The 26,428-nt window shown below is 44.7% G+C and overlaps 5 protein-coding genes across 6 annotated transcripts in view; 3 read left to right on the forward strand and 2 right to left on the reverse strand.

Moving 5' to 3' along the window:
- The window catches only part of ankdd1a (ankyrin repeat and death domain containing 1A), a 9,132-nt gene extending 4,106 nt beyond the window's left edge, over positions 1 to 5,026 (forward strand). The window contains exons 7-15 of one of the 2 annotated variants that reach the window (XM_079736258.1): positions 91 to 189; positions 405 to 503; positions 722 to 820; positions 971 to 1,069; positions 2,204 to 2,302; positions 2,627 to 2,722; positions 3,164 to 3,365; positions 4,120 to 4,251; positions 4,611 to 5,026. In XM_079736258.1, coding sequence (XP_079592384.1) covers positions 91 to 189; positions 405 to 503; positions 722 to 820; positions 971 to 1,069; positions 2,204 to 2,302; positions 2,627 to 2,722; positions 3,164 to 3,365; positions 4,120 to 4,251; positions 4,611 to 4,672 — 987 coding nt within the window. In that variant the 3' untranslated portion in view covers positions 4,673 to 5,026. Of the gene's footprint in view, positions 1 to 90; positions 190 to 404; positions 504 to 721; positions 821 to 970; positions 1,070 to 2,203; positions 2,303 to 2,626; positions 2,723 to 3,163; positions 3,366 to 4,119; positions 4,252 to 4,610 lie in introns of those variants that run through there. The other variant, XM_079736259.1, reaches the window with a different exon arrangement.
- Positions 5,027 to 5,218: 192 nt separating this feature from the next.
- Positions 5,219 to 10,691, reverse strand: spg21 (SPG21 abhydrolase domain containing, maspardin). Its single transcript, XM_079737404.1, has 9 exons — positions 10,583 to 10,691; positions 10,095 to 10,159; positions 9,144 to 9,305; positions 8,826 to 8,906; positions 8,189 to 8,334; positions 7,992 to 8,100; positions 7,473 to 7,580; positions 7,234 to 7,374; positions 5,219 to 6,536 (listed from the first exon to the last, which is right to left on the reverse strand). Exons 2-9 carry the CDS (start codon positions 10,155 to 10,157, stop codon positions 6,411 to 6,413), a joined length of 936 nt encoding a protein of 311 aa, XP_079593530.1. The 5' UTR covers positions 10,158 to 10,159; positions 10,583 to 10,691; the 3' UTR covers positions 5,219 to 6,410.
- Positions 10,692 to 11,107: 416 nt separating this feature from the next.
- pdcd7 (programmed cell death 7) lies at positions 11,108 to 15,047 on the forward strand. Its single transcript, XM_079737215.1, has 5 exons — positions 11,108 to 12,410; positions 13,239 to 13,377; positions 13,796 to 14,026; positions 14,573 to 14,660; positions 14,910 to 15,047. The coding sequence occupies exons 1-5, from the start codon at positions 11,349 to 11,351 to the stop codon at positions 15,025 to 15,027; spliced, it is 1,638 nt and encodes a 545-aa protein (XP_079593341.1). The 5' UTR covers positions 11,108 to 11,348; the 3' UTR covers positions 15,028 to 15,047.
- A 2,821-nt stretch (positions 15,048 to 17,868) lies between these two features.
- Positions 17,869 to 22,654, forward strand: ubap1lb (ubiquitin associated protein 1-like b; the record flags this gene model as incomplete). Its single annotated transcript, XM_079737160.1, has 5 exons — positions 17,869 to 17,991; positions 18,632 to 19,186; positions 20,806 to 20,943; positions 21,996 to 22,097; positions 22,520 to 22,654. The coding sequence occupies 5 exons, from the start codon at positions 17,869 to 17,871 to the stop codon at positions 22,652 to 22,654; spliced, it is 1,053 nt and encodes a 350-aa protein (XP_079593286.1).
- A 1,025-nt stretch (positions 22,655 to 23,679) lies between these two features.
- Positions 23,680 to 25,227, reverse strand: kbtbd13a (kelch repeat and BTB domain containing 13a; the record flags this gene model as incomplete). The annotated part of the gene is made up of 1 exon (XM_079736830.1): positions 23,680 to 25,227. The coding sequence occupies one exon, from the start codon at positions 25,225 to 25,227 to the stop codon at positions 23,680 to 23,682; it is 1,548 nt and encodes a 515-aa protein (XP_079592956.1).
- Positions 25,228 to 26,428: the final 1,201 nt, after the last annotated feature.

Consider the following 26,428-nt stretch of genomic DNA (forward strand, 5'->3'; position numbering starts at 1 on the left):
TTTATCAATGAAATGGGCTTTCATCGAGAATTATGTGAAACGTAATATCAGCGTACCGTCACATTTCTCCCTCCTTTAAATGCGACTCAGGGGGGGAACACGGCGCTGCATCTCGCAGCCAGGAACGGATGCTGTGAGGTGCTGAGGAAGATACTGGAGACGGGCCTGGATGTGGATGAGAGGAACGCAGTGAGTGAAGCGCAACGCCGGTTCCCCCACAGTTTAACAAGTGTGACGTGCTTAGCAGCACACCATCTGTAAGCCCATATGTGGTGGCGGCTGGTGCACCACAGATGCTTGCGCTGTATCGAGGTGAAGGTGTCAGTATGAGCGGTTACTAGCTAGATTCACAATCTGCTAAAGTGGTTTTAGCAGTAATTTCTTTTCTCTGTGTTCTTTGCCAGGAGGGCCTCACAGCATTGCATATGGCGGTGGATGAGGATCACAGTAGTTGTGTTGAGCTCTTGCTGCTCTTCGGCTGCAATGTCAATGCTCAAACTATGGTACGCTCAAATATATAGTGGTACTGTACTTGTACACAAACTTGTAAATAAATAGCTGTACTTGTACATTTACTTTCACCATGCAGAGGCCGACTCTGGGAAAAGTCTACTGATTGAAGACTATGCCCGTCACGTTCTGATGATTTAAAAATGGATAAATGGTTGATGCTTGAAGAGTTACATTATTGTTGTGTTTTCTTCTTTTATTCTTTCTGCAGAAGGACATGAACGCCTTGCATTTCGCAGCTCAGCATGGTTTGGTCACTATGACCATCTTAATGCTGGAAGCAAAGACTCACACAGATGTTGTAGACAGTGTAAGTGCAATACAATGTCTAACTTGAAGCGTTTATTGTGTGTCGCATTCACTGAGCTGTCCTGGATGTCGTATTGCAGGGGAATTTTTTTATTTATTATTTGTGTGGACCTTGTCTTGTTTTGTGACATCATTCCTGTGTTGTGAACAGCAAAACAGGACGCCTCTACACATAGCAGTGTCCAACCATCACACCAATGTCATACGGCTACTGCTAGATTCTGGGTGCGACCTGGACATCCCTGACAAGGTGAGAATAGGAGACATGCTTACTGTTACTATGATGCGTAGGGGTAGATTTTGAGGTGGGGGGCCCAGTAGATATGCCCCCCCTGCCCTCAATGTGTAAAACACATGCATTTATCCCCCCGCAAAAAAATTTTAAGAAGAGGTGGACATTTGTTTTAAAAAATCGCTAGAAAGCCGCTCATAGATGCACCAGTGACGTGTTTTTCGTCAGCTCTTGGTCTTTTTTGACTGCCAAAAAATAGACACAATTGCCGAAACAAAAGACACAACAGAAGGAAAGAAGAGTAAATTATGCCTAAAGGGTGACACATCACAACGCCTCAGTCTCTAAAGTATACTTTACATTACTTCAACTCTCTAAAGGCATAACAGAATGGCGCAGTATTGCCCACAAAACCTGCCATGATGCATTCTGACGTAGCCTTTGAAAGCGATACAGAATGCCTGGGAGCCTTGCTGCATTATACTCCATTATATTTAGAACTGTCACCTGGGGCCAGTTGCCTGAATTTTATATTTAACTTGACACAAATAAAGATATTCACACCATAAATTGATGCAGTAAAGGAGAAATAAATCGGTGCATATAATTTACCCAGAATGCAGGAAACAACGTTTGACACTCGAAATGTCTACGCCGTTGCTATGATGAACGAAGAAGTTTTCAATCTACATGTGGCCTGGAGGTTGCATAACTGCAAGCAGCAGCAAGAGTCACTGGATTGTGAAACTTATAAAAGAGAGATGGCGTTCTTCTTGAACAAACGGATGTTCCCTTATCTGCCTGTGATGTAGATATGGTGGCATATAATTACAAATGTGCAAGTCCTTAAAGTACTATCTTTGTTAGCAGTTCAGTCTTATTTTCAATACGCATAGGTCATAGGCCTATATAGGATTATTTATTTTAGTAATTCAGTGCAATTTGCTCTGGATAAAGGTGTCTTTGTAAATAACTACAAATCAGAAAATTACATTAAAAAACAGTGTCCCTTTGTGCTTTCATATGTGTTCCATTGTAATGTTTTCGAATGACGTTTTGTATTAATTTCATTACGTTGTAGTTATTGACTGTGGTTAAGGGCTGTACAAACACCATCGCCCGACCGCTGATCTGTGGTTCTTCTCCTTGCAGAGACTTCAGACCCCGTTACACATCGCTGCAGAAGATGGCCGCCAGGACCTGGTGGAAATGATGCTCATAGCCGGAGTCAAACTCAACCTGACGGACAAGGTAAGGCTCAACGTGAACCACGACCCGTGGATACAGCGACTGTCTGTGCTTCATGCCTTGTCATTCTTTTAAAATGAGGCTGTGTGTTCATTCTAAAGAACAGTGTTCACTAAGGAGGGCTACTATAGATATTCTCATAAGACATACAATATCAGCTCATAGCGAATAATTATATGCAAATACCCTGAAATACATTTGTTATTTAAATGAACTCGAGCGACTTCACACAGCACAGGAGGGAGGATTATCCTACTTCCTCCTGACTGTACTGGGGGTACCTAAAGTAACGTAAGGCGTATGTTGTATGTATGGTGACCCCCCCAGCAGGGTAAAACGTGTCTGGAGGTTGCGGCGAGGGGTGGCCACGTCATCCTCGTCGACATGATCATCAAAGCTGACCGGTTCTACAAGTGGGAAAAAGTACATTTTGTGGAGTGGTTCTGCATGTTTTTAAGTACCTTGTTAAAGTAAAGGATGTAATATGTTCAAACTAATAGATAGATTGATGGAATTAAATATTAAGATCCATCAACATAAAAAATATATAACTACAGTTATATATGACAATACACATACACAGGAACATAAATACCATTTTACTCATACAAATGACTTGTAATGAAATGTAATATGTCTTTACAAGTAAACAAATGATATAGTTCATATGATACTTTATTCTACTTTGATGATTTCCTTTATATCTATTTATTATATATATTATATATATATTTATATATTTATTATTTATTTATTCAAAAGATGGTACAACCAGATTATTTGATCCATTGTTATACGATCATACAGTGTACAAAACATGACCTATCCCACCTACTTCCAACACGACTCTGCCTGCCCCCCCAGGACAGCGCGTCCAGGGGCCAGCCCCCGTGGGTGGGCCGACCCCTTACCTTCAGGCAGGACCACCAGCTGGAGACCCAGCACCTGCGATCCGTCCTGTGGAGCCTGGCCACCAAGCACCTCTGCCGGGGCGAGTGGAGGATCCTGGGCCAGCGCTGGGGCTTCACCAGCGACCACATGCGTGCTATAGAGCAACAGTGGACAGGTGAGCACCCTTTCTTGTATCGGCTGACCGTTAGTGCTCGGTATGTTTGCACATTATATTAATGTAACAGTTTGTTAGAACAAGGACAAAGGAATAAATACAATATACAACTGTACAGGATATTGAGAAATGCTATAAACATAAACTAGGGGGATGATCATTGTTTATGGTTTCCCTCCAAACCATGAGAGAACGGTATGATATAATGTGGAGAAGAATGCTTGTTGTTCTCTGGAATGGGCTCCTATGATGTGGTTCAATGGTAAAGCAGGTGGAACGGTGTTTGGTTAGTGTTTGGTTAGTATTAGCGCACTGGACTAGCACCACAGTTCTGACATTCATTGCAAAACTATTGAATTAGAAATCCAATAATTAACCCTGGGGCGTAACTAAGGAAACCAAATAGAAGCTTGTTAATAAATCCTAAGAGCAAATGGACCGCAGGCGTCGATCGCCTGGGCCCTGTTTGTTTTCACCGATATTTAAAAAGGTGGACCACTGCTATAGCTTAGCCACAAATCCAGAACGGGTTACAAAGAAGAACACAGCCTCATGAAGAACACAACCTTGTGAAGACCACAGCTCATGAAGACCTCACGAAGAGCTTTGAATCTAGACATGGCCAGCATCAAATGCAGACCATGAACAGTCTTAACTCAAGGACCTTTCCTAGTACATTTCACAAAATGGCCCCATTCCTCAAACTTCAGTGTTTTAATGTGCGATTGCATGTTATCTCTCCTCTAACTTCAAGGTTCCAAGAGCTTCAAAGAGCACGGCCACCGGATGCTGCTGATCTGGCTGCATGGGGCGGTGCAGGCCGGAGACAACCCAGTGAAAGGTCTGTACGAGGGGCTGGTGGAGATCTCACGCACAGATCTGGCAGGTGAGCTCTTCAAAACACCTCCACTGAGACTCCTGCCCCCGTTAGGATTGGGTGTGATGATTTTAGAAACACTTGTTTTGGGTGTTAAGGATTACAATAGTTAAACCTTTCATGATTGCCTTTTCATCATTTCAAATGATGGTGTGGAAGTGTTGTGTAATGTTTGCCTGTGAGCCCTTTGAGACTGTAAATATAAGGTTTACTTAAATTGAATTAGTTAAAAAGACGCTTGTTTAATCATTTTTAATTTTGTGGTGTGGGCATGTGAATCACTTTTCCATACTGTTATTGTGATTAAGGGGTAACTGTATTGAAAGTAAACATTTTCCCTCCCTCCCCCCCCCCGCATAATCTTGCAGAAAGCATCCGCCAAAAGGCGAATGATGACATCATCCATCCCAGAATATGTTGCTTAATGTGAAGCATCACGGCACAAAGTAAGATGAAGGAACACGGTCTCCTCCTCTGAACAACTCCTCCCCTCCTGCTGGTCTACTGTTGTGTTTAATGTTCAACCAACGCATGCATTTTGCAGTGCTCTTGCACTGCATGTATCGAGTGTGTCCAATACCACTAAAGGAGTGCTGTGGTGAGATTAAACAATGCGTTCGATGTGACTGAAGCCACAGCACTGCACAACTGCCGCACCCCAAATTGAGATGTCCTTCTCAGAAATGCAATACAAGGTCTTGTGTATTGCACAAATCCCTCGGATGTAAAACTGCTCGTGTCAAGTCTTGCTGATGAAGACTGCTGTACCGATTTAATGTTACTATGGCACCTGTTAGCACTAAGGTGATAAATGCTGTCATATTTAAAGTGTTTTTGGTGTAACCTTCTTTCTACAATGTCACCTAAATCCAATAAATGATGTATTAATATACTTGTCGAGTTGGGAACTGTTTTCCTGACAAAGACATCAAAATCGTTTTTTTTCATACTTTAATCTACAATAGGGCTTGTACATCAGAAAGCATCATGGGACTTATTGTTGGCGATACTCAACCATATTGAGAGGACTCAAGAGAGTTGTAGTTCTGTAGAATCCGAAATAAACAAATATTCAGTAACCTAGGATAATGAAAAGCGTTTTGCCACATTTTACAATTAGAATATCAGTGGCTGTCTCAAACACAACGGTGTCTTCCCACAATGGCAAATCAATTCACGAATAATTAACTAAACAAAGAGCAAAGAACCATTACTACAAACATAATTACCAACATTCCCCTACGCTCCCAAAATTGCGGAAGATGTTGCAATCTGACATTACAATGTACAAGCCCTACACATTTCCTTAGTTGGAGCACAGCCATCAACATGATTTGACCATTCCTATTTTGTTTATCCTCACACATAACTGTACTTAAATTGGTCCTTTGATTTTCAGGCTCTAATTAATGAACCATCATATTTAAAAGAATATCTACATTCGACTAGGTTTCCGTATTTATTATTTTATTTACAAAATAGAGTAAGGGTAGAAGTAGTTTGAAATGTTCCGTAGTAAAAGTACTAATTCCCCCCAAGATAGAATGTCACAGTGTTTTAAAACGTAGCCCTACTCAGTCACTCATACTTGAAATGACTGCACAACACATCGGACACACCAAGTATTCAATGCATTTACTCCAAATTAGAGGGATGACAATGTGGTTCAACTCTAGCGAATACCTACCCAATGCTTGTTCCAGTATAACCCGCACACACATTTTTCTCACATTCTACTAGTTAACTGTTGGCAGTGGTAACCCAAAAATTAAAAGTGCAAGGTCATCATGACTCGTCCAAATAATTTCACATAAGGCAAATAACTCATGACATGGAATCATACAGCAATCTTAAGATGAAGCCGCCTCAGAGCTTTCTCGGTATGTACAATAGGCGATTATCAAAATACTGTTGTTTTTTTGTGGTACAAATATAATCAATTAAATCTGTATATTGATTATTCAGCCTCGGAAGAAAGAAAACTGCGATGCTAAAGGAAGTCTGTTCAAAACAAGGTGCTGGAGAAGGAAGCATGAAGCAATCAGCAAGCTCAAGGAGATAGGCTTCAGCTTCCTTTCAATGATTTCTCCATACGCACACACACACACACACACACACACACACACACACACACACACTGGTGGGTGCCAGCAGAACAAGGTAGTCTCTCATTGGCTGTCGGCCACGTCTCTGTCCTCGGTCAGCTGAGTCTTCTGCACCTCCAGCTCCTCGGCGCTGACCATCGAGGGGTTGATGGCGGCGTACCTCGTTCCATGGAACTGGCGCAAGTGTATCTGTAAAGGGAAAAACGGCCGCATAACAGAACTGGGTTAAAGGGGCGGACTAGCCGAGGAGTTAGGGCGTGTTGACCCCAGCTGAATGGTTCTGGGTTAGAACCCCCCATCGTCTGCAGTCCTCTTGGAGCAAGACGCCCAGCCCTGAATGACAATCACCTAAAACCAGTCCCTGTGGAAAGAAATGCCTTCTAAAGTTCTCTTGATCAGTGGTTCCCAACCGTTGACCTTAGGAGGACCACTTAATTCCCCTTCAAAACCTTTCGCGGAAAAACCTCATACGTGAAAGGGTTAAAATAGGTAAACACACATGCTGTGACTGACCAATGGGTTTCAGCGCTTGTTGCTGCTTGACCTCCTTGTTTGTTATTTAGCAAACACAAACAAAGAGAAGCATCGTCCTTAAACATCGTAATGAAAAACGTATTGAATGCACAAAGCGAAAACAATGATTTATTTTCAATGATAAATACTATTTTTCTATTATTGTAAATTTAAATTTCAGGAATAAAAATCAAGCCTACCACTTGCAGTTCACTCAGGGACTACAGGTGACAATGCTCTAAAGGACCTTAGTAAATAGTAATTTTAAATAACCCTAAACCATGACAAGTTTCACTCTTACTTATAACCAGTGTATTTTCTACACAAGACTTTGAAAGTCACTCCCAGTCACAACGAGTGGCTAAGTGCTAACCTGGATGTACAGGTTGACCTCCGCACTCCGGCAGAGGTAAGGGAAGTTCCCGCCTGTTTTGAGATGAGCCCGCCTGGCGTTGGGGTACAGTTTATACATCTCCTCCTTGGCCTCCAGAGAGAGGGCACTGTGATCAAACACCTGCACATCAAAACAAAGATCAGAACGTTAGTTTGGACTGCATTGCGGAGTGTGGATGTTCAAATGGCTCGCTGAAAAACATGGTATGTGAAGCTCACATCAATGATGGTCACCACCACGTCCTTTATCTTGTGTGGTTCCACATAGGAGTTCTGACAGTTCAGCGTTAGCCGGGAGGCTAGGTCACTTTGGTTCAGACTCTCCAGCTAACCGGGAGGAAGGAGGAGAGGAGATACCAGAATATAATCCAGAGCGATTATATATCGCTCAGCTAAAAAGAGTTATGATCCTGACCACAGGCTACACAAATAGTAATGCTACCTTCCAAGATTGTGACAAGTCTTTTAATTTACTTTGTAGCTTGCCATTAATACATGTATTGTAGTCTACAACAAAAATCAATAGACTTAAAACAACTGTACGATTACACACACAGAGTAAATTAGTCTGAGGTTTCCCAATTTTAAACAATCGATGATGTTCAAATAAACATAAACATGAAATGTAGGTATGTGTAAGTGCTCATGCAAAATGGTTTTGAAATGCCTTGAAGCATTAGATTTCTATTGATGTGTTCACAAAAAGGAAGTCACAAGCATCCCTTTCTAAGGGCTTACCCGGTCAACCATGAAGTCGATCGCGTCCGCCATTTTGGGGTCGACAGGTCCTTTGGCAAAGTTCCCCAAAACAATCTTCTTAAGCATAAAGGCTGGCATCAACCAAAAGCTGTGGAGTAAAGCATAATTTAATAATAGGGCTGACTCAGCAGAGGAGAAACGACGGTAGAAATAAAAGATACATGGAGATAAATCACCTGTTTGCCGCCCAGGTCTGGTTAAAAATGGAGGTGTCGCTGAAGGAGTTGCACAATATTAGCGAGTGGACCCTGGGGGACTTGTACGTACACTCTGCGAACTTCTGGGCAAGGAACCCCCCCAACGAAGCCCCACACAAATGAACCTTCAAAACAGAAAAATAAAAACAACCAACCAATGTAAAATTTATTGCATAGACCTTTTGAAAACAAGGTGTAAACAGTTAACTTTCTATATGGTAATAACTTGTAAGATTAAGAAAGAATTCATTTTCCAAAAACGGCAGTTGAACAGTGCATTTAAAAGCCCATTCACATCGCAGACCAATACAACTTTCTATGGCTTCATGAATGCCCCCCCACCCCCCTGAACATGACAGATATGGTATGTGATTACATAACAAACATGCTTGAAGCTTGTTCTTGGGTTTCCGTTGCGCCAAGTTACATCACATGCCTGTAGTGACTTCAGGCTATTGGGGAAGTCTATGAAGTGAACATGATTTGCATCAAACCAAACGCCCGTAATTCAACTGTGGCCCAAGTGCTGAGTCAAATGCATTGGATGTATCCATGGAAACCAACAGTCCAACCTCGTACACTACACGGGTTTCTGTCCAAAACAGACTCCATTTACCTTATCCAACTGCAAGTGATCAAGAAGCTTCCGGAATCCATCGCAGAACTCCAAGAGATCCCAGTAAACAGGATACTGCAACTAAGGTCACACACACACACACACACACACACACACACACACACACACACACACACACACACACACACACACACACACAGTGTCATTTGTCTTGCAGAAAAGCCCTGAGGCATTAAAGTGCTACATTTGTTATTCTTCACGTTGTGGTGTCCAGAGGGGTTCGTAGATGTGATTAGAATTGTACGTGATGGATGACGATGCTGCGGCAGCCTGGCGGTGGAGGAATAAGGCTCTCACCGAGATGACTCTGTAACCCCAGCCGGTCAGAGCCAGGACCTGCTGGAAGAACACCTCTGCAGTGCCGCTGACCGGGGGCAGGAAGATGATAGGGCACCGGATGCTCTTGGGCCCGGCATCGTACAGTGACCACACCTTGCTGTCGTCGTCGTCGACTATTATCTGGAAGACAAAAGCAACCGTGTTCAGAAAATCTGACAATTCATGCGCTGGTTTTTAACTTCTCTTATTTGACTTGATGCTGCAGCTCCTCCACTTCCATATTGGGTTACAGAATATTACATTTTACTACATTTGAATTCATGTTTGCTCCCTTTACAGGAACTTACATTTTGAGTGCAAACCAAAAATGTCAATTGACGTGCATTGCCCCTTTTAAATAAACAAATAAATAAATATTTACACACAAAGAGATGATGTATTATCTTTAAGTGGCCATGAAAAAAGTTAATCATTGCAATGGCAATCAGTTGCAACCACCTGTGTTGAGACTTTAAATAAATAGCGAAATAAAAAAGCAGAAGTGGACAGATGGTAATTCAAATAGTTTAAAAAGGGATCTAGTAACAGCTTACTGTCTGATAATTAAATCAATATCACTGAAAGGGGAACGGTAGCTTAGACACAAAGTGAGGAAGCAAAACAGGTGAAGTCCATCGTAGCCACCGCACAATTTCGGTCTGCTCACTGTTTAAATTGTGGATAATGGTTAACTAAAGGGCTTCAAGACGACATACTGTTATTAATTTGTGGATCATGTGTAGAAGCTGCATATAGAGTTAATATCGGGTCCTCCTGTACAGAGCTTTCGCTGCATATAGTTAATATAGGATAAAATACTGTAAACTACAATACTGAGCTTGAAATGGATCCCGTGATGAGGCTTCACAGGTCACGGATGATCGCTCCATACCAGAGACAGATTAGGGCCTTATTTCAACACATACTCACTCGTTTCAATGGCACTGTACTTCTGAACCAGTTGTAGTCGGGAGACACTTTTATCTCCTCCATTCCTGCAAAAAATCAGTGAGAAGGCATTATGTTTAAAGCCCTGTCAACCGTGGCTCTTGGTTTACTGCATCTGAGTCACCTTTGTTCTATATTTGACATTCAAACTTGTCCATCATATGGCGCGCAGTTAATTACTTGCGCCCGTAAAAACATGTGATTGTATTTAGATAACCAGTCACATGTCACCTCTAGATGACTCGATCGACTAGTTTTAGGTAGTCAGGTTGATTAATAACACATTGGTTTTATTGCTGGGTGGTTAGGTTGGTTAAGATAATACAACTAGTTTAGTTGTAGTTGGATGAGGTTGCACTCGACCACTCGTGACATGGCTGATGTGTGCGCAGAGAATCGCAGCTGAGGATTCGTACTCACAACCCTAGCATGAAGCCAAACGGCGTGGGTCACATGGAGGATGATAGTACCTTTCTCGTTGTGTATGTCATTCGACGTATCTCGTAGTTTTATCCATTAACGTGCGGCATCGCTCTCGTTCTCCAGGCTCAGGTCATATGACAGATCGTTGACTTCCGCATAGGAGAACAACATGCGGTATCTGCGCATGCGTGTACCTTTTGATTTGTGTGTGTGTGTGTTGCGGGTTGTTTGCGCATATCGTCTATGTTTTGATTATGTAAATCCTTTTATTTATACCCATTATGATTGCGTTACACAAATGTGTTAAGGAATGGAGGTACGTCTTATATTTATATTCAAAGTAACGTCAATGACAAAATGTAACAGTAATATATCACAAAGGAAAAACTGCGGGAAATATCGATTTTTATTTTTTAAAAAAGAGGAGGTATAATTCATGCCAAATGTCAATTTGGAAAGACGTTTTTACAATCGACTATTTAAAGAAAAATATAACATTTCGACAGGAGGGGGCAGTATACGCTCCTTCTGTGTTAATTCTAACCACAAATAACCCGTGAAGAAGAGTCACAGCAACATGGCGTCCAGTTTCAAAGTGATTATAAACGATTGTTTCTTTTTATTTTATGCATTTCTTCCTCACATACTGCACACGTGTAAGTTATAACCCACGGGATGTTAAGGGAGACATAAACACTCGTTGTAAACCTTCAGACAGTTCAGTATGTTTCGACCCAGACGTGTTTTATACCAGCGGAGGTAGGAGTCCGCAAAGGGAACTGCATACACACCTCATAGTCCGGCTGCTCTAACATGTCGGGCAACCATTCAAACCCACCCTGGTCCTGGTCGTCCCAGGACCCACCACCCAACGATGTCAATGCGGGTCCCTTCTGGTCAGGCCCCCCGGGTCCGCCTAATCATCCAGGATATGGCGGCTATCCTTACGGATTCCCACCCAATGTGCCTCCGCCTCCCGCACCCAGGATGGAGGGGTATGGAGCCTTTGGGGATCAGGGCTATGGGTTCAATCCCTCGCTTCCACCACCGCCATTCAACTGTCCACCCAGCCAGTATCCGCCTTCTCTCACCTCTGGCCAGGGAGCTCTCAGGGAACCAAGTGGTCCGTTTAATCCAATGGTTGGTGACAGACACAACAACCCGGGGCCTTCAAATAGTCAAATGTATGGTCATCACCCGACAACGAACCTCAACCCCAGGCAAGGTAATCAGCACGCTTATTCAACGTTTGGAGATTCTGAACCACCAGGTTTTACATATCAGCATCAACAACAGGAATATAGGGACTTGTCAGAAATACACAGTGCACCTGTTCGTAGCTACCAGACCTTAGCTGCAGCTCAGAGCAAGGAACCCGGACAAGCGCTCAGTAGAACACCTCTGGATGAGAGCGTCATTCAGAGGAGACAAGATGAGCAGTGGATCCGGCAGTTCTTACAGAGAAGAAGGAAGGCTGCCAAAAAGACCCCAGGGTCCGAGCAGACTGCCTCCGAGCCGTCTCCCTTGCGGTTTCGAGAAGACCTCTACGGCGCTCTGCGGCTCGTGTCAAAGCTTTCACTCGCCTGCGACGCGCTGAAGCAAAACCTGGAGGATGACAGCGGTTGGGCCGGTGTTTACCTGCAGGCGCAAGACATGAAGAAGGAGCTCCAAGAGAAACTGGAATCCCTGAAGGGCGGTAACCATCTAGAGAGGCTGAAAAGCAAACTTTTACAGATCACGAAGAGAAGGGCCCGGTTGAGGAGGCGAAAGCAGGAGAAGAGGGAAGTGCTGGCACAGGACCGGTTTGCGGATAAGGAAGCGGCCATCGACAAATGGAGGATGAAACGGATTCAGGCAGTGGAGGAGAAAAAGAAGGTGAGTTTGAGTTCCATGTGGACAGGAGAGTGTAGTCAGTTGCTGAGGGGCTCGACTCCTAAAGCATGATTTCGGGGCGCGATCCTCCACGTCCACAGCCTAAACCTAGCCCCTAACAGCTCTTTAATGACATGTATCTTAATCAATGTTGGTCACTTTGGATTAAAGTGTCTGCTAATTGACTTCATCTTCATCATTCATATCAAACAGCCGTAGACATTGTAATGTCTAGTCTGTACTGCACTTCAATTGGATCATCATTTATTTTTATTAGGGCCGACCGATAAAGGATTTTTAAGGCCGATAACGATACAAATATTTGGTGATTTAAAAATCCGATATTCTGATATATCGGCTGATATATATTTAAAAAAGAAATTCCAGAAATGCCTAACAAAACAAACAGATTTCCCTAACATTGGTTATTTGTAGTTATTTATGAGTCCTCACTAAAATAATAAGGTAATGCAGTTTAAAAATACCCATTATTTTATTGTTTTATTGTCACAACAGAAAAGTATTAATCAAATTTTACTATAATTCTGAGAAATAAAATGTATAAAAATACAAACTTAAGATATGAAACTCAAAGTCCTTTGAACAAAAACACAATAACCCCAAAAAAAAAAAAATATATTTTTTAAAATATTAATTAATCGGCCGATACCAATAGTTTGGAAAATGCCTAATATCGGCCAATAGTATTGGTCGGGCTCTAATTCTTATTATATACAACTATTTGTCCAGTGAACAAACAGCTTATTCTGCTTGCGTGGCGCAAATTGAAACCTATTCAGTCTTGTTTGTTTTTCCTTTATGCTCCACCAGGAGCGAGAGCTGAAGCTTGCAGCGGACTCTGTTCTGTGTGAGGTGAGGAAGAAGCAGGCGGACGTGAAGAGGATGCAGGACATCCTTCGCTCCCTGGAGAAGCTAAGGAAGCTGAGGAAGGAGGCAGCATCCAGGAAGGGTAAGAATCCCCCAAACCTGCAGTAGGGGTTACCCCAACACTAAGGTCTAAGGTTTATGGTGTCCTACTCCTAGCCGAAAAAATATATATAAGACCATATATTACTGCCCTCTTGGTGCATATTAAAATAAAATACCGTCTGTCGTCACGAAAGGCACGCTGCAACCTGTGCAACTCAATTACTCAACTGAATTAAATGCACAGATTAAAAACGGGAACCACAGTTAAGGAAGTTCAAAAATATTGATTCATCCTGGAATTGAAATCGCAGAAATTGATGCATATTTAAAGTGAACTCTGTAAGATTGACTACTTTCTTTTTTTTTTTTAAATTCAAATAGAATTATCTGTAATGTTCAAATACTAAACACAAATAGCAACGATCCCGTAAGTCAATGTTCCCCCCGCCCGACGCCAGGCATCTCCCCGGACGCCGACTCGGAGCAGGGCTTCGGCGGCCGGCTGGAGCGGCTGCGGACGCTGATTCGCACGCGGACGGCGGTGTACGGGGCGGAGGAGAAGGCGCTGCGCGTCATGCTGGAGGGCGAGCGGGAGGAGGAGAGACAGCGGGACCTGGAGGAGAGACAGCGCAAGGAGAGGGAGAGACAGCTGCAGAAGAAACGGGAGGTGGCCGTCATGCTCTTCGGAGGTAAGAGAGACGGGTGTGCGCTGCGACAGGTGGCACTTGATGTGCGCACTTACTGTACGTCGCACGCCCTGGCACTTAAAACTAGTACTTAGGATCGTGTAGCGACTTTTCCTAGCTATCTCTGTTGTAAACGGGGAATGGGCTAATTGTAAGTGCTTGGCACTTGTTTCTATGAACATCCCTAATATACCCACAACAAATGATGTTTTCTGACACATTTACTTACTGTAAGTCACTTTGGATAAAAGCATCTGCTAAATGCCCTTAATGCAAATGCAAACAGATCACTCACAGCTGTTACGTTTACAAAACAACTGTTATTAAAAGGCTTCATTTTATTTATTGAACATTGCCTTTTCACTGCCACAGGTTAGACCCTCACCCATGTTAAGAATGTATGCGCTCACCATATTGTGAGATACTTTGGGGTAGAAGTGTCTACAACCTTGCCGACAGTGTTTTACCAGTACTCGGGATGTTTTGTAAACTCAATGTTATTTACAATATACTTTGACTGAAGTGGTTCCTGGTTCTGTCTTTGTGTAGACGAGGTGCCGGCCGACCCGCGGCAGCAGCCCTTCAGAGAGTACTACACCCAAGCCGAACGGTCGCTGCAGGCTCTGGTGCAGATAAGGTGTGTGCGCCCTCTGCTGGTGGATATCGAAACCACAGCTCAAACTAATTCAACTACTTTTCGTTGTATTTGTACAGCGTCTTCACTGTGACTTTATAAAATACTTTACCTATTACTACGTCTTTACTACTAAAGTACTACTACTGCTTCTTCTACTACTACTACTACTACTACTACTACTACTACTACTACATTAACTACTGCTGCCACTTCTACTTTAATAATCCTGCTTCCTGTCTCCTCTGCCAGGAGGGAGTGGGACATGTTTCTGGTGCCCGCTGGTCAGGCTAAGAGCTCCCCAGTTCCCCAGGGCTGGGTGCTGCCCGAGCACCCCTCAGACAACGCCTGGGCCTCAGCCATGGCTTGACTGCGCAGTCTACCGGCTTACCTGGAATCAAACAGGCACACACTCAGGCGGAAAATGCAGCCTCAGGGCTGCATTCTCCGCCTGAGTGTGTGCCTGTGTACCTGACTGCTATGGTGGCCTGGAAGGGACACTGGGAACCATCTTGTGCATTTGTCCCTGGACTTGAACTGAACTAAATGAGTAATGGACGCGGCAAACTGTGAGGTGTCGAGGTTATGCTGGTGGCTGTTTTTACCCTTGATGTAAAATATTTACACTTTACTTTTGGAGTGAAATGTTTTATGGTGTTTTTATGCCAATGAACATAACGTGTGATAAGAAAGCTTTTTTTTTTTTTTTCATCATGCGATTCCAAGAATAATGGACATACATTTTGTTGGGATATAAAAAAATAAATTTTATTAAGACTTTGTTCAATTAATTCACAATCCCAAATGTTCCATCAAAAATGTGTTTTAGGAGGTTAGAACCATAAGTGTTTAAAGGACAATGTTTACTGTATCTTTTGATTAAAAACCTTTGAATTTGTGGAATTCAAATTACGAGAGCCTTGCTATTTATATACTCTTACGCTCAGGTAGCCTATATATAGAGTAGTAAACAACCGGTGCACTATGGCAGGATTAACCATTTCCTGCTCAGACTGTCCCCTTGGTTGCCCTTCTCTTTACACCCTAATCCAACAGCATTGGTTCTAAAACAGGTGTATCCTACACCCACACACCTGCAACAACCTGTGTCTAACAGTAGTACTAAAAATTCCATATTCAATCAATAAGGAATTTGATCTGTACACGTCACATCTTTTGTGTTTCTACATCATTTGCCTGTATTCTTATGGTATACCATATTGCCATATAGATTATTTACTATGAACAGTCCATGCAAATAGTACCACGCAGACCACATAAAAAGCATCTATTCCAGTCTGTGTCTTTCAGTTATCTATTATATCCTTGCAGGTTTAAAGCATTTATAACAGTAAGGTCAGAGGTGTTGTGTTGTAAACTGGAACTCTTAGTGTGACGTAGGAATTATGTTAAGAGTCTGAAGTCAGAGGTTATGTCGGTGGATTAGTGTCCCAGGAGGACCGGGTTCATGTCTGGTAGAAGCAGCATTGCTCTAAGTGGAGGGATAGAGGCTCAGACACCGCCAGCTACTCATCAGAGCAGGATAAAGGACTGAAGGAAGAAAACAACAGTAAGTTTGGGTTTATCTTCATAGCACAACACAATATTGACATATTCTATATAATCACTGGGTATGTGTTGTTCAATTAGGTTTATGAATAGGTGTATGAATTAATTATCACTGGCAATATTCTAACCATAAAATGCTGCATTAGAGTTTTAAAATAGATGGCAAGCGCAATGCCAAATATGTATCTTCCAATGGAATGCTGTAGCAGACAAATCATCGATGTACATCACAGTAGTATTCCTTTCAGTAAAACAAAGGAAGTTAAGCATTCATTGAAGGTATCTGTTGACAAGGTGTTGTTCATTTACAATAATGTTGATTGTTTGGATCTTGTTTATTGCTAATGTTTGGTTGTTTCGTTTGTCTCTTGAATCTCACTCATGAGCTTATGAAGTCTGTGGCTGCTGGGTCTCCAGCTAGCCTGCTGATAGGTCCACAACAATCTGGGTTTGATCCTGCTTTGTGTTTTGCTAGGCTTCACCTGGGGGGGCCATAGTGGTACTCAATGCTATTTAGCTTGAGTTAAGCATTATCCAGAGGGGAATGGTTGAACGGTTTGGCCTTGAGCCATTTTTCCTACCACGTGCCTTCTATCCAAAAGTTTAGATACATTATTAAGTTTGTGTGTGTGTGTGGTTTGTGTTTGTGTCTGTCCAGACAAGTCAAGCCACTCAAATATGTCTGACTATAAATGTAAATGTGTGTTTCCGTCAGTGTGCTAGGTTTGAGCATGAAGACACACGTGTGTTTTTGTTGAGAGAAAGAAAAGGAGGGAGTGTTGACATCTGTGTGTGTGTGTGTGTGTGTGTGCGTGTGTGTGTGTGTGTGTGTGTGTGTGTGTGTGTAATGGAGTCACACTGAAGTGTCGGTCTTCCTACGCACAGGTTGATCCTACTTTTGTTTACTTGTACCAACCAGCCACTAGATACTAAACAAACATTCTAATCCCTAATCCCCCACCGGTTCACGTCAGCTCTCTTATTGTGTAATGTGCTCAACCAACACTCGAAGACAAAGGTAAAGTGTGAGGAATCGTGTGTGATGAAAAGAAACATGATATGATATATCATCGATACCAACAACCAAGGGCGTAGGAACCGGGGGGGACGGAGGGGATGTGTCCCCTCCAATATTGGAGACAGGCGCATTTGTCCCACCTAAAAATTATAACGGGGGGAGAAAAATATTTTATTTTATTTTGAAAGCGCAACACAGCGTCTTGTCACCGCTTCTTATTCTAAAAAACTGGATGATTGAGCAATTAAAGAATTGATTTGATATTTATCAGTTCATTGCTGCCATTCAAAATGTGTTTTCCTTTACATTTACAAATGTGTCTTTTTAGTAGAATAAAATATATTTGTGAATTTTTTCAGTGTAGTTAATTTATGACATATTTCTGTTCAAACCATTAACGGATCTGTCAGGTTTCCGATATGTGTCCCCCCCCCCCCATGTTAAACTCATTCCTACGCCCCTGCCAACAACATATGAAACACGGAGTGATGCAGTGTGGATTGTACTCCAGAAGGCAATGCAGAAAATCCCACAGCTCCAGTCGAAAGGAGAAACGCATTGGAAATAAGTGTCAGTCAGTGTCCAATGTGTCTTTGTGTTCTTCCTCTTCAGTTTAGCGGTGAGATGAATGGTCTAGAGGGGGTGTTGTTGAAATGGCCCCTGGGTCTGCTGCAGGAAGAGGCGGGGTCCCTCTCTACCCAAGTGATAATTCTTCCGGACTACCAAGGCATACTGCAGGACACAGAGGTGCGTCAGTGTGTGCGTGTGGGTCGTGTGTGTGCGTATTCCTCTGATTGTCCGTGCACAGGTCATGTAGAGTTGAGAATAATTCCACTTAGAATTCCACACATTTCTGATTATAGCTCATCGCTCTATAATAACAGGGTTATGAGATGAATGCCTCTTCTATTTTGGATGCTATTTTGGATTCGGGTCATTGTAACAAAATGCAATTACTACACTGCCAATGTTTAACTCCTTATTGGCCTTGCAACCCAAGACTGTTAACTATTTGTCTGTTTGGTGCAAGAGCATAAAACCTTTATTCATTATGCAAGAAGTGGATTAATTGCCAAGTTTCCCTGGTAATAGCAAAACAGCTGGTTTTGAGATTGGCAGTCTCCGGACAGGGCTCTGCAGTTTGCCTCATATGGTCTTGGACAGAGAGATGCTCTACAGAAGTGTGTCCAATGCGGGCTGCTGCCAAATCACGTTTGAATATGCTTGGAAACAGCTGACAGAAAGTGTGTGTGTGTGTGTGTGTGTGTGTGTGTGTGTGTGTGTGTGTGTGTGTGTGTGTGTGTGTGTGTGTGTGTGTGTGCATGTGCATGTGCATGTGCATGTGCATGTGAATCCGCGCGTGTGTGTTTGTGTGTGTGTGTTCCAGTATGATTTCAGCCTGGAGAACGGAGTGCTGACCGGCCTGGAAGACGGCTGCCTCCGTCAGCCCAGTCCCCGTGCCCCCCGCTCCCAGTCCCCGGCCGGGGCCCTGCAGCCCTCCTGCCCGCCCTACTGGCTCATGTTCAGCAGCCCCCAGCAGGGCCACCTGGCCAGCCGCTCGGACCTCTGGGAGCCCGACCCCCGGCCGCGCTCCAACAGCCTCAACCTGCCCGACACCCGGGGGCCCCTGCCCGGGACAGACCCCTCTACGGTGGGGAACCCAGGCGGGAAGGCGCAGAAGGCGCAGAAGGCCTTCAAGCCCAGCCTGCTGGACCCCCCCGCCTGCCTGAGCAGCCTGCCCCACCAGCGCCGCAAGAACCTGCGGCAGTGTTCACTGCCGGCGCTGGAGACCCGCGGGGCCCTCCAGGAAGGCCAGGGGCCGGGCTTGAGCGGCCTGGCCGTCCCGCGTCCCGGCATCAAGGCCCTGCGCAGACCCCTGATGACCAGGACCAGCTCCATCGACAGAGTGTTCTCCCCCTCACAGCACAAGGCACCGCACCCGGTAAACATTACAGCATCCACAGCATTTAGCAGCTCAAGAATCAGGTTAAATGAAAAGCAGAATTAAAACTCAGCAGCACCTCTGGTGGAAGCCATGTTATTACGTGTGTTGACATCACCGGTGCTAGGAACTGTCAACGGATCAATTTGAGGCAAAACAACCATATTCTGGTATTGTATCATTAACAATAGTTGATATCAGTTGTCATTGTGTGTGTATGTGTAAGTAAGACTATGTTATGTTAAAGATGTGTGACACCAAAGGGTAACAATACCGGGAGTGCATATTTTGTTCGCAGGAGAGTGCTTTGTTATCATAAGTTATGTGGCAAGTTGCCTGAGTTGGTATATTCTAGTGGCATGCTTTTGTGTGTCTGTGTGTCTGTTTCTGTGTGTGTGTGTGTGTGTGTGTGTGTGTGTGTGTGTGTGTGTGTGTGTGTGTGTGTGTGTGTGTGTGTGTGTGTGTGTGTGTGTGTGTGTGAGGGCCACAGTGAGCCCTGAGAGCTTTCCATGTGAGCTCAGAGGGATTCAGTGTGCTAAAATGAGACCTGCACCCAGCCATGAACCTTTAACCAAAGTATTCCAGCCCCACTATCACAGAGATAGTATCTCTATGATGCCATGGCTGTAGTTTTGGATGGGCTGAACATTTTCCATGTTGGACCTGTATCATTGTTTAAAAGCCAATTTTCCTTTTGTTATGATGACGGCGATCGACACCATCTTCATCAAAGTTTGATCGCCTTCAAACGGTGAGCAGAGTAAATCAATCCTAAAACGCTTTTTCCAAGCTCACATTTCTGAAATGTTTTTAGGGATGTGTGGTCTAAAAATAGCCGGAGCAAAGTCTGGCCCTGGGACCGGACCAAGTTAGTGGAAGTTCATCAGGATTAGTGAACTTGTATTTCTCAGCAAGCTTTACCTCAAGGTCAATTCAGTCTGGATGGCACAGTAGATATGCCCCCCCCCCCCCCTCCCCATAGATCTATTCTTAACACTGCTTGTGACGTTGTGAGCACCAGAGACAGGATTGATGTTAATGTTAACCTAGATTGGTTTCTTTATGGGTGAGTGCAACTTTCTTGTTTGAGGTGTACAGTTTTACCAGGTTTTATTGTTGTCTGTTTTGGACTAGCCTCTCCAACGCACACCCCCCCCGATCTGATTTAAGGTCTTTGTTTTTTTTAAATCCATTACCAATGCATTACTCTCTGCCGTATGCTGTTTCATTTTAAATGATAGTGATGCATCGTCTTTGCGATATACTTGTTTCTGTTTGCCTTTTTTGCATTCAAATTGCATGGGTTTACTAAGCCTGATGTATAATGATTCAAAATTAAATCAAATAATTGCATCATCTTGATGCCACACATGTTGTATAGTCCACTGTTTTGATCATGGCCTTCTTAACCTACTGGTAGGTACAGTAGGCCCCTACTAACCTATAGCAATGGGACTGATGACAACTGTTAACCACCTTTCAATCAATTAAAATCACTTGAAACGTGTGTACAGAGGGACTAAACGGAAACGTCGACGATCACATTTCTGTGCTTCACCATGGAGAGCAGTGTGTTTATCCCGCGCGTGACATTCGCTGACTCTTCTCTCCCTCCGAAGAAGACCCCCTGGGTGGAGCTGCTGTCCGCTCTGAGCCCCGAGGAGAGAGGGCTGCTCCGGGCCGTCACAGACCGAGGGTACCCCCTTCACACCGCCTTCATCGCCCTGCAGAAGACCGGTCAGCTAGCCCCCGACCAGGTCAGGAAACAAGACACAGGACGCCTCATAACGTGCCCGGTAGACCCTTCCTGCATGTCCGTGGGAGTGAGTGAGTGAGTGTAAGTGTCAGTGTTGTGTGTTGTCATCATTTAGCACTCGTCGCTAGTGGTTATTTACAGGACAACCAGACACTGCTTGCTAACCTCAAGGAAAGCTTCCACTACAGCTTACACAGCACCAGTTGTTATTGGGCATGAAGGTCACGATCCCTCACTTAAGCCTGTGATGACTTTTCCTCAGAAATGGGGCTACACCTGTTTTATTCAGGTCTTTGATCACTCTTTTAGAGTTTACCCGTCGTCAATGGTGGGTAGTTCGATAAGAAGATAAGAAGTGCACTCACAGAGTGCAATGAAGACATACACAACTTTCAAAATGGGTTGTAAACCAATACACCAGACTTATTAAAGTTTGGGTTCAGTTTTTTAAATCTGACCTTGGTAGACTGAACAAATAAAAACACATCACCAATGTGGAAAAGATGTTAAATCCTGAGGTTTTATGCTTTTCTCATGGGACATTAACTCTGCTGGGGACTCAGTACCGCCTCTATTATTAGAAACGAGGGGAAAGATGGGTTGAGAAGAAGCTCTTTCCTATTTCACATACAGAGGTGGCTGTGATAGATAAACCATTGTTGTGGTTCTTACACGTTGGTGTTACATAACAAACACGAGGCTGGTGAACGACGTAGTCATGAACCATTGTCTATTTCTTGCAACCCTGCCAAGCCTTTAATGGTTTTAGCCGGCCTGCCTACTGCTCCTGGAAGGATCTAGTGTTCCCTTTAGCCTTGCCATCCACCTTCACCACAGCCCCCCCCCCCCCCTCCTTCTAGATTCCCCAATGAATAGTAAGAATGTAAATATAAAAAAAGGATTGTTTTTTAAAAGATATTGCTCACTGACAATGTATCAGCTAAACTTGGTAGGTCTATGCCAAAGACTTTGCCATATTTTTTCCGTTTTTTTTTCGTTTTCATGATCGTGTCACTTGGCATCCTTGTGATTATTTCAATTTCATTTGTGCAGATTTTCAGCTACCTGGGGGCTTGTGAACATCTCTGTGAGCTGGGCTACGACAAAGCTCAGGTAGAGGAAGCCCTGGAGATGTTTTCCAACTCTGAGACAAAGGTAACAAAAAGCTGCTTCTCTCACGACAAATGACATTATTAAAGGGTCCCTACTGCGCCCCGGGCATGATGTGGATAACCAGGGGCGTAGGAATGAGTTTAACATTGGGGGGGACACATATCGGAAACCTGACAGATCCTGTATAATTTTTAGGTGGGACAAATGCGCCTGTTTCCGATATTGGAGGGGAAACGTCCCCTCCGTCCCCCCCGTTCCTACGCCCTTGTGGATAACCATCACAAAATCAACCCTTGAAGGACATCACACGTGGAAGTGTGATGTCCCCAAGATGTATGGATGATAGTCAATTCTGGATTGCAATGCCTCTGATCAACTTCATACCCGGTGGTGCGGGGGGCCTTTTCAACGGCCAAAAAATACTTGAGAAACACTAACAAAGTTTCTCTGATGCCTTTCCACAGGCGGAAGAGTTTCTGAATCTCCTGAACCAGTTCAACGAGATGGGCTTCCAGCAGAGCACCATCAAGGAGGTTCTGCTGGTCCATGGCAACCATCGCGAGCGGGCCTTGGAGGAACTGATGACGCACGTGGCGTGACACGCAGTTTAACGTGCTTTAATCGTTGTTGTAGCAAAGTCTGTTACTACACGCCACCTAGATGACTTCTTTTGGGCTCCTCCAGATAAAGGACGCAGGGCAGTGGCGCTAGAAAGCTGGTTTATTGAAAATGTTTGATGATTAACATCTCCACACCCCAGTGTGTGTGGAGGTGGCTGTTATTAACCTGTTGCACATTGATTGATCAATGTGCAACAGGTGTGCAGCCTCAGTCCAATCAGTCTGACTCCGGCCGGGTGAGGCTGCTCAAACCAGCCATAATCCACACACACACTCCCACAGTTGTCTTCTCTTTTATTGACATGGAAGGAAGTAGCTTCTGTAAGTCAGCTAAATGGTCAGACTGGACCAAGGGTGCAGATACAGTGGCCTTCGGTAAGAGAGAGCATGTGTTTAATGTTCTGGCAAAGCCCCTCAGAAATGCGATGCCATTGGGTTGTCCACACTGCCACAGGTGTTGTATTGACTTGTATATAAAGTGTGTTTCATTACTTTGTTGTAAGTGGAATTCTGTATTTTATTTATCTGGATTTGTGATGCATGCGTGGTGTTTTTTTTTACAAGTGGTGTTTTTGTATTTGATTTGACAATATCAATAAATAGTTACCCCATACAATTAAATAAATTGCTACTGATTAGAATAATTGTTTGTTTTGAATAGTAAATCCCATAATAAACTGTGCTGTTGATTACTTCATAAACTTGTTGTTTTTGAATACTTTCCTCATTGAACAGAATACTGCACAGAATATAAACTGCCCGTGAACACTACAGTGATGACAACAGCAGCAAAGGGAAAAAAATGCAGCAGCTGCTGGTCTATTGATCTAAAAATAAACGTATCAAAATGTTGACGCCTATTGTACAAAGTATACCCTTAATCGCTCCCCTACAGGCTCCTAAATGCAATGCGTAGGTCACATGGAAAAAAAAGCCGGCTAAATGATAAAAAAGTAGTATATAGTTAACTCATCACCACAAACCAACTCAATGGTTAAACAGATCTACCGATCGTTCGGACATCGAGCTGATGAACTCGGGTCCCTGACAAGGAGCCCATAATGTTGCCCGGGACTGTCAGCTCTCAAACTCTCTTTGAGCTGCGTGGCTTCTTTAGGGATCCTCAAGAGAAACGTATAGATGGATCCGATCCTGCCAAAGCCCTTCATGTTCCTCTTGGTTCTCCAGCGGGAGTCCTCTATGGTGTACTCCGTGGTCACCGTTCGGTTCAGCGTGAACACCGAATCCCCCCTCACGGCGGCCGTGAACAGCGACCCTTTGCTGTTGCCGTACTGTCCCTTCACCGCGCTCCACTCGCCCGACGTCAGGTTGTACTGATCCATCACGCACATCAGGAAGTCATCGCACGGCCCGTTCCGCATCACGTACAGGTTGTCCCGGTGCGCCACCATGCACAGGCCGTAGCTCTGCTTCCTGACCAGCGTGGTGACCAGCACCCAGCGGTCCTCCCGGGGCACGTACTCGTGGATATCCGTGGCGCCCTTGGCCTTCCAGAGGCACACGAAGATCCGGCTCCTGGCTTTGGCCGAGGCCACAGACGCCGCGGGGCAGGGCAGCTGAGAGGCGAAGCTCCAGGTCCCCTGAGACACCTTGAACTTCTCCACGGATGAGATGGTCTTCCGGTTGTACTCCCCGCCCACAGCGTACAGACAGCCCTCGTGGCCAATGAGGGTGAAGTTGTAGCGGGGCTGCTTGGGGCTCGGCACCGTGGACCAGGCGTTGGTGACGGGGCTGTAGCAGAACCCACAGTCCATCACCTTCTTGCTGACGTCGTGGACCCCGCCGACGATGTACAGCTGGTTGTCCAGGACGGCCACCCCGGCCAGGGTGGTGCTGCTCGCCTTGGGCAGGTGGGTCAGCACCTTCCAGTCCCCGGTGTCCTCGTCCAGGTAGCACACCGTCCTCTGGATGTCCTGCAGCAGCTCCGGGGACGGCGCGTGGCTGCACACCGCCATGTAGGTGCAGGGCACCAGCGCGTCGATGTACTCCGCCAGCTCGGCGGGCAGCGACCACAGCTCCTCCCTCAGCTCGGAGCGCATGTCCCGGATGAACAGGGCGGCGCGGTGGGCCAGCTCTCGCACACCGTAGCTGAAGGCCGTGTGGCACACGAGCAGGCAGTTGTCGGAGTCGATCAGGTCCACCAGGTAGCCGGTGAGGGCGCGCACCTGGAGGAAGGCGGCCACCTCGATGGCCTCCACCAGCTCGTTGGCGCCCAGCGCGGGCCGCTCGCCGCGGAGGACGCCCAGCATGGCCACGAAGCCGGCCGCGCCCAGCCCCCGCAGGTGGATCTCCGTCTGCAGGCACTCCCGCATGCCCGACTGGTACAGCGCCTGGAAGTACTCGCAGTGGTCCGTGAGGAGGGCTTTGTCCACCACGAACACCCGGCCGCCCACAGTCACCGCCAGGCTGCCGCTGCTCACCAGCGAGCCTTGATGCCACGGCTGGAGCTCCGGGCTCTCGCCCCCCGGACAGAGGCAGCTGCCCGCTTCCGTCTCCTCAACGGCAGGGATCTTCATCGCCGACCGGGACATGAGCTGCCTACGGGAGACACAGGAACATCGCCTTGGTAGAACGAATACCCTGCGTGGTGGCGCTACCGCGTAGCAGCTGCGAGGCGGGCTCGATCCGGGGCAGATGCACTGGACGATGCGGTCTCTCCGTTTGCATTTGTTTATCCAAACACACGCGAATAGAGGCGTCTATTCTAGGCAGACGTGTGGTACAGTTGTAGCAGAGTATGATGATCTGTTGTAAGGGGAGACTGCTTAGTTGGAGATTGTGTGCGCGTGTGTGTGTGTGTGTGTGTGTGTGTGTGTGTGTGTGTGTGTGTGTGTGTGTGTGTGTGTGTGTGTGTGTGTGTGTGTGTGCATGTATTTGTGGAGAAGGGAGGCGGGTATGCAGACAATGCATCGACCCCTTTGTGTGCTGGGGCCAGATGAGGTGTCTGTCCTTGTGCAATAAGGTCGAGCTGTAACAATATGTCCTGTTTCCTAAACTAAGGCCACGTCCACCCACCTGCTGTAGCCTCTTAGATGGTATTACTTTATTGCATGTAAAATAATAATATGTATAATATTAATATTTACATCATGTATTATAATTGTTATTGGATTCATAACGAATCACATTAGTAACTATGAAAAATGTCCTGCTTTGTGATTTTACTTAATTTCGTAACTTTTAGGTTATGTTTATAGGATTAATATTTACATTGTGTTCTATGTATAATTGTGATTTTGATAAAAGTTTATATATTTTGCTTTAGGAATTTGCCTATATTAGGTTAACTTCAGCCCTTGAGACTGAATAAAACACTCATTGCTCTCTCTTCTTAGGTTTTCTTCCAAACAAAATCATCTTATCGTTTTCCAAATCTAACAGAGTTTACCAAATAGAAAGATTTTGTGTTCCTTTTTTGAACATAAGACCTACTTCCATTTCCTTAAATGGAAATCAGCCGTCAATCATTCGCCGAGGCTGTCTCCTGCAGACTGGTTTTCAGTTGCGCAGAACTTCTTCGTTAAGAGTCCCATTGAACATTAGGATAACTTTTTTTTAACGTTTCGCTTGGAATTTTCTAGGTAAAACCATTGATGGATTTGATTGGATATTTTGTAAGAATTATTGCGACAATTTACGGACAATGGTAGACATCTTGTTGCTATTGGATTCATTCGTCAGCATAACAAGCCTTTATTTTCCGTTTTTTCCGTTTTTAAGTTACTTTTCTCA

Source organism: Pollachius pollachius, assembly GCF_949987615.1.
Source record: "Pollachius pollachius genome assembly, chromosome: 5".
NCBI lineage: Eukaryota > Metazoa > Chordata > Actinopteri > Gadiformes > Gadidae > Pollachius > Pollachius pollachius.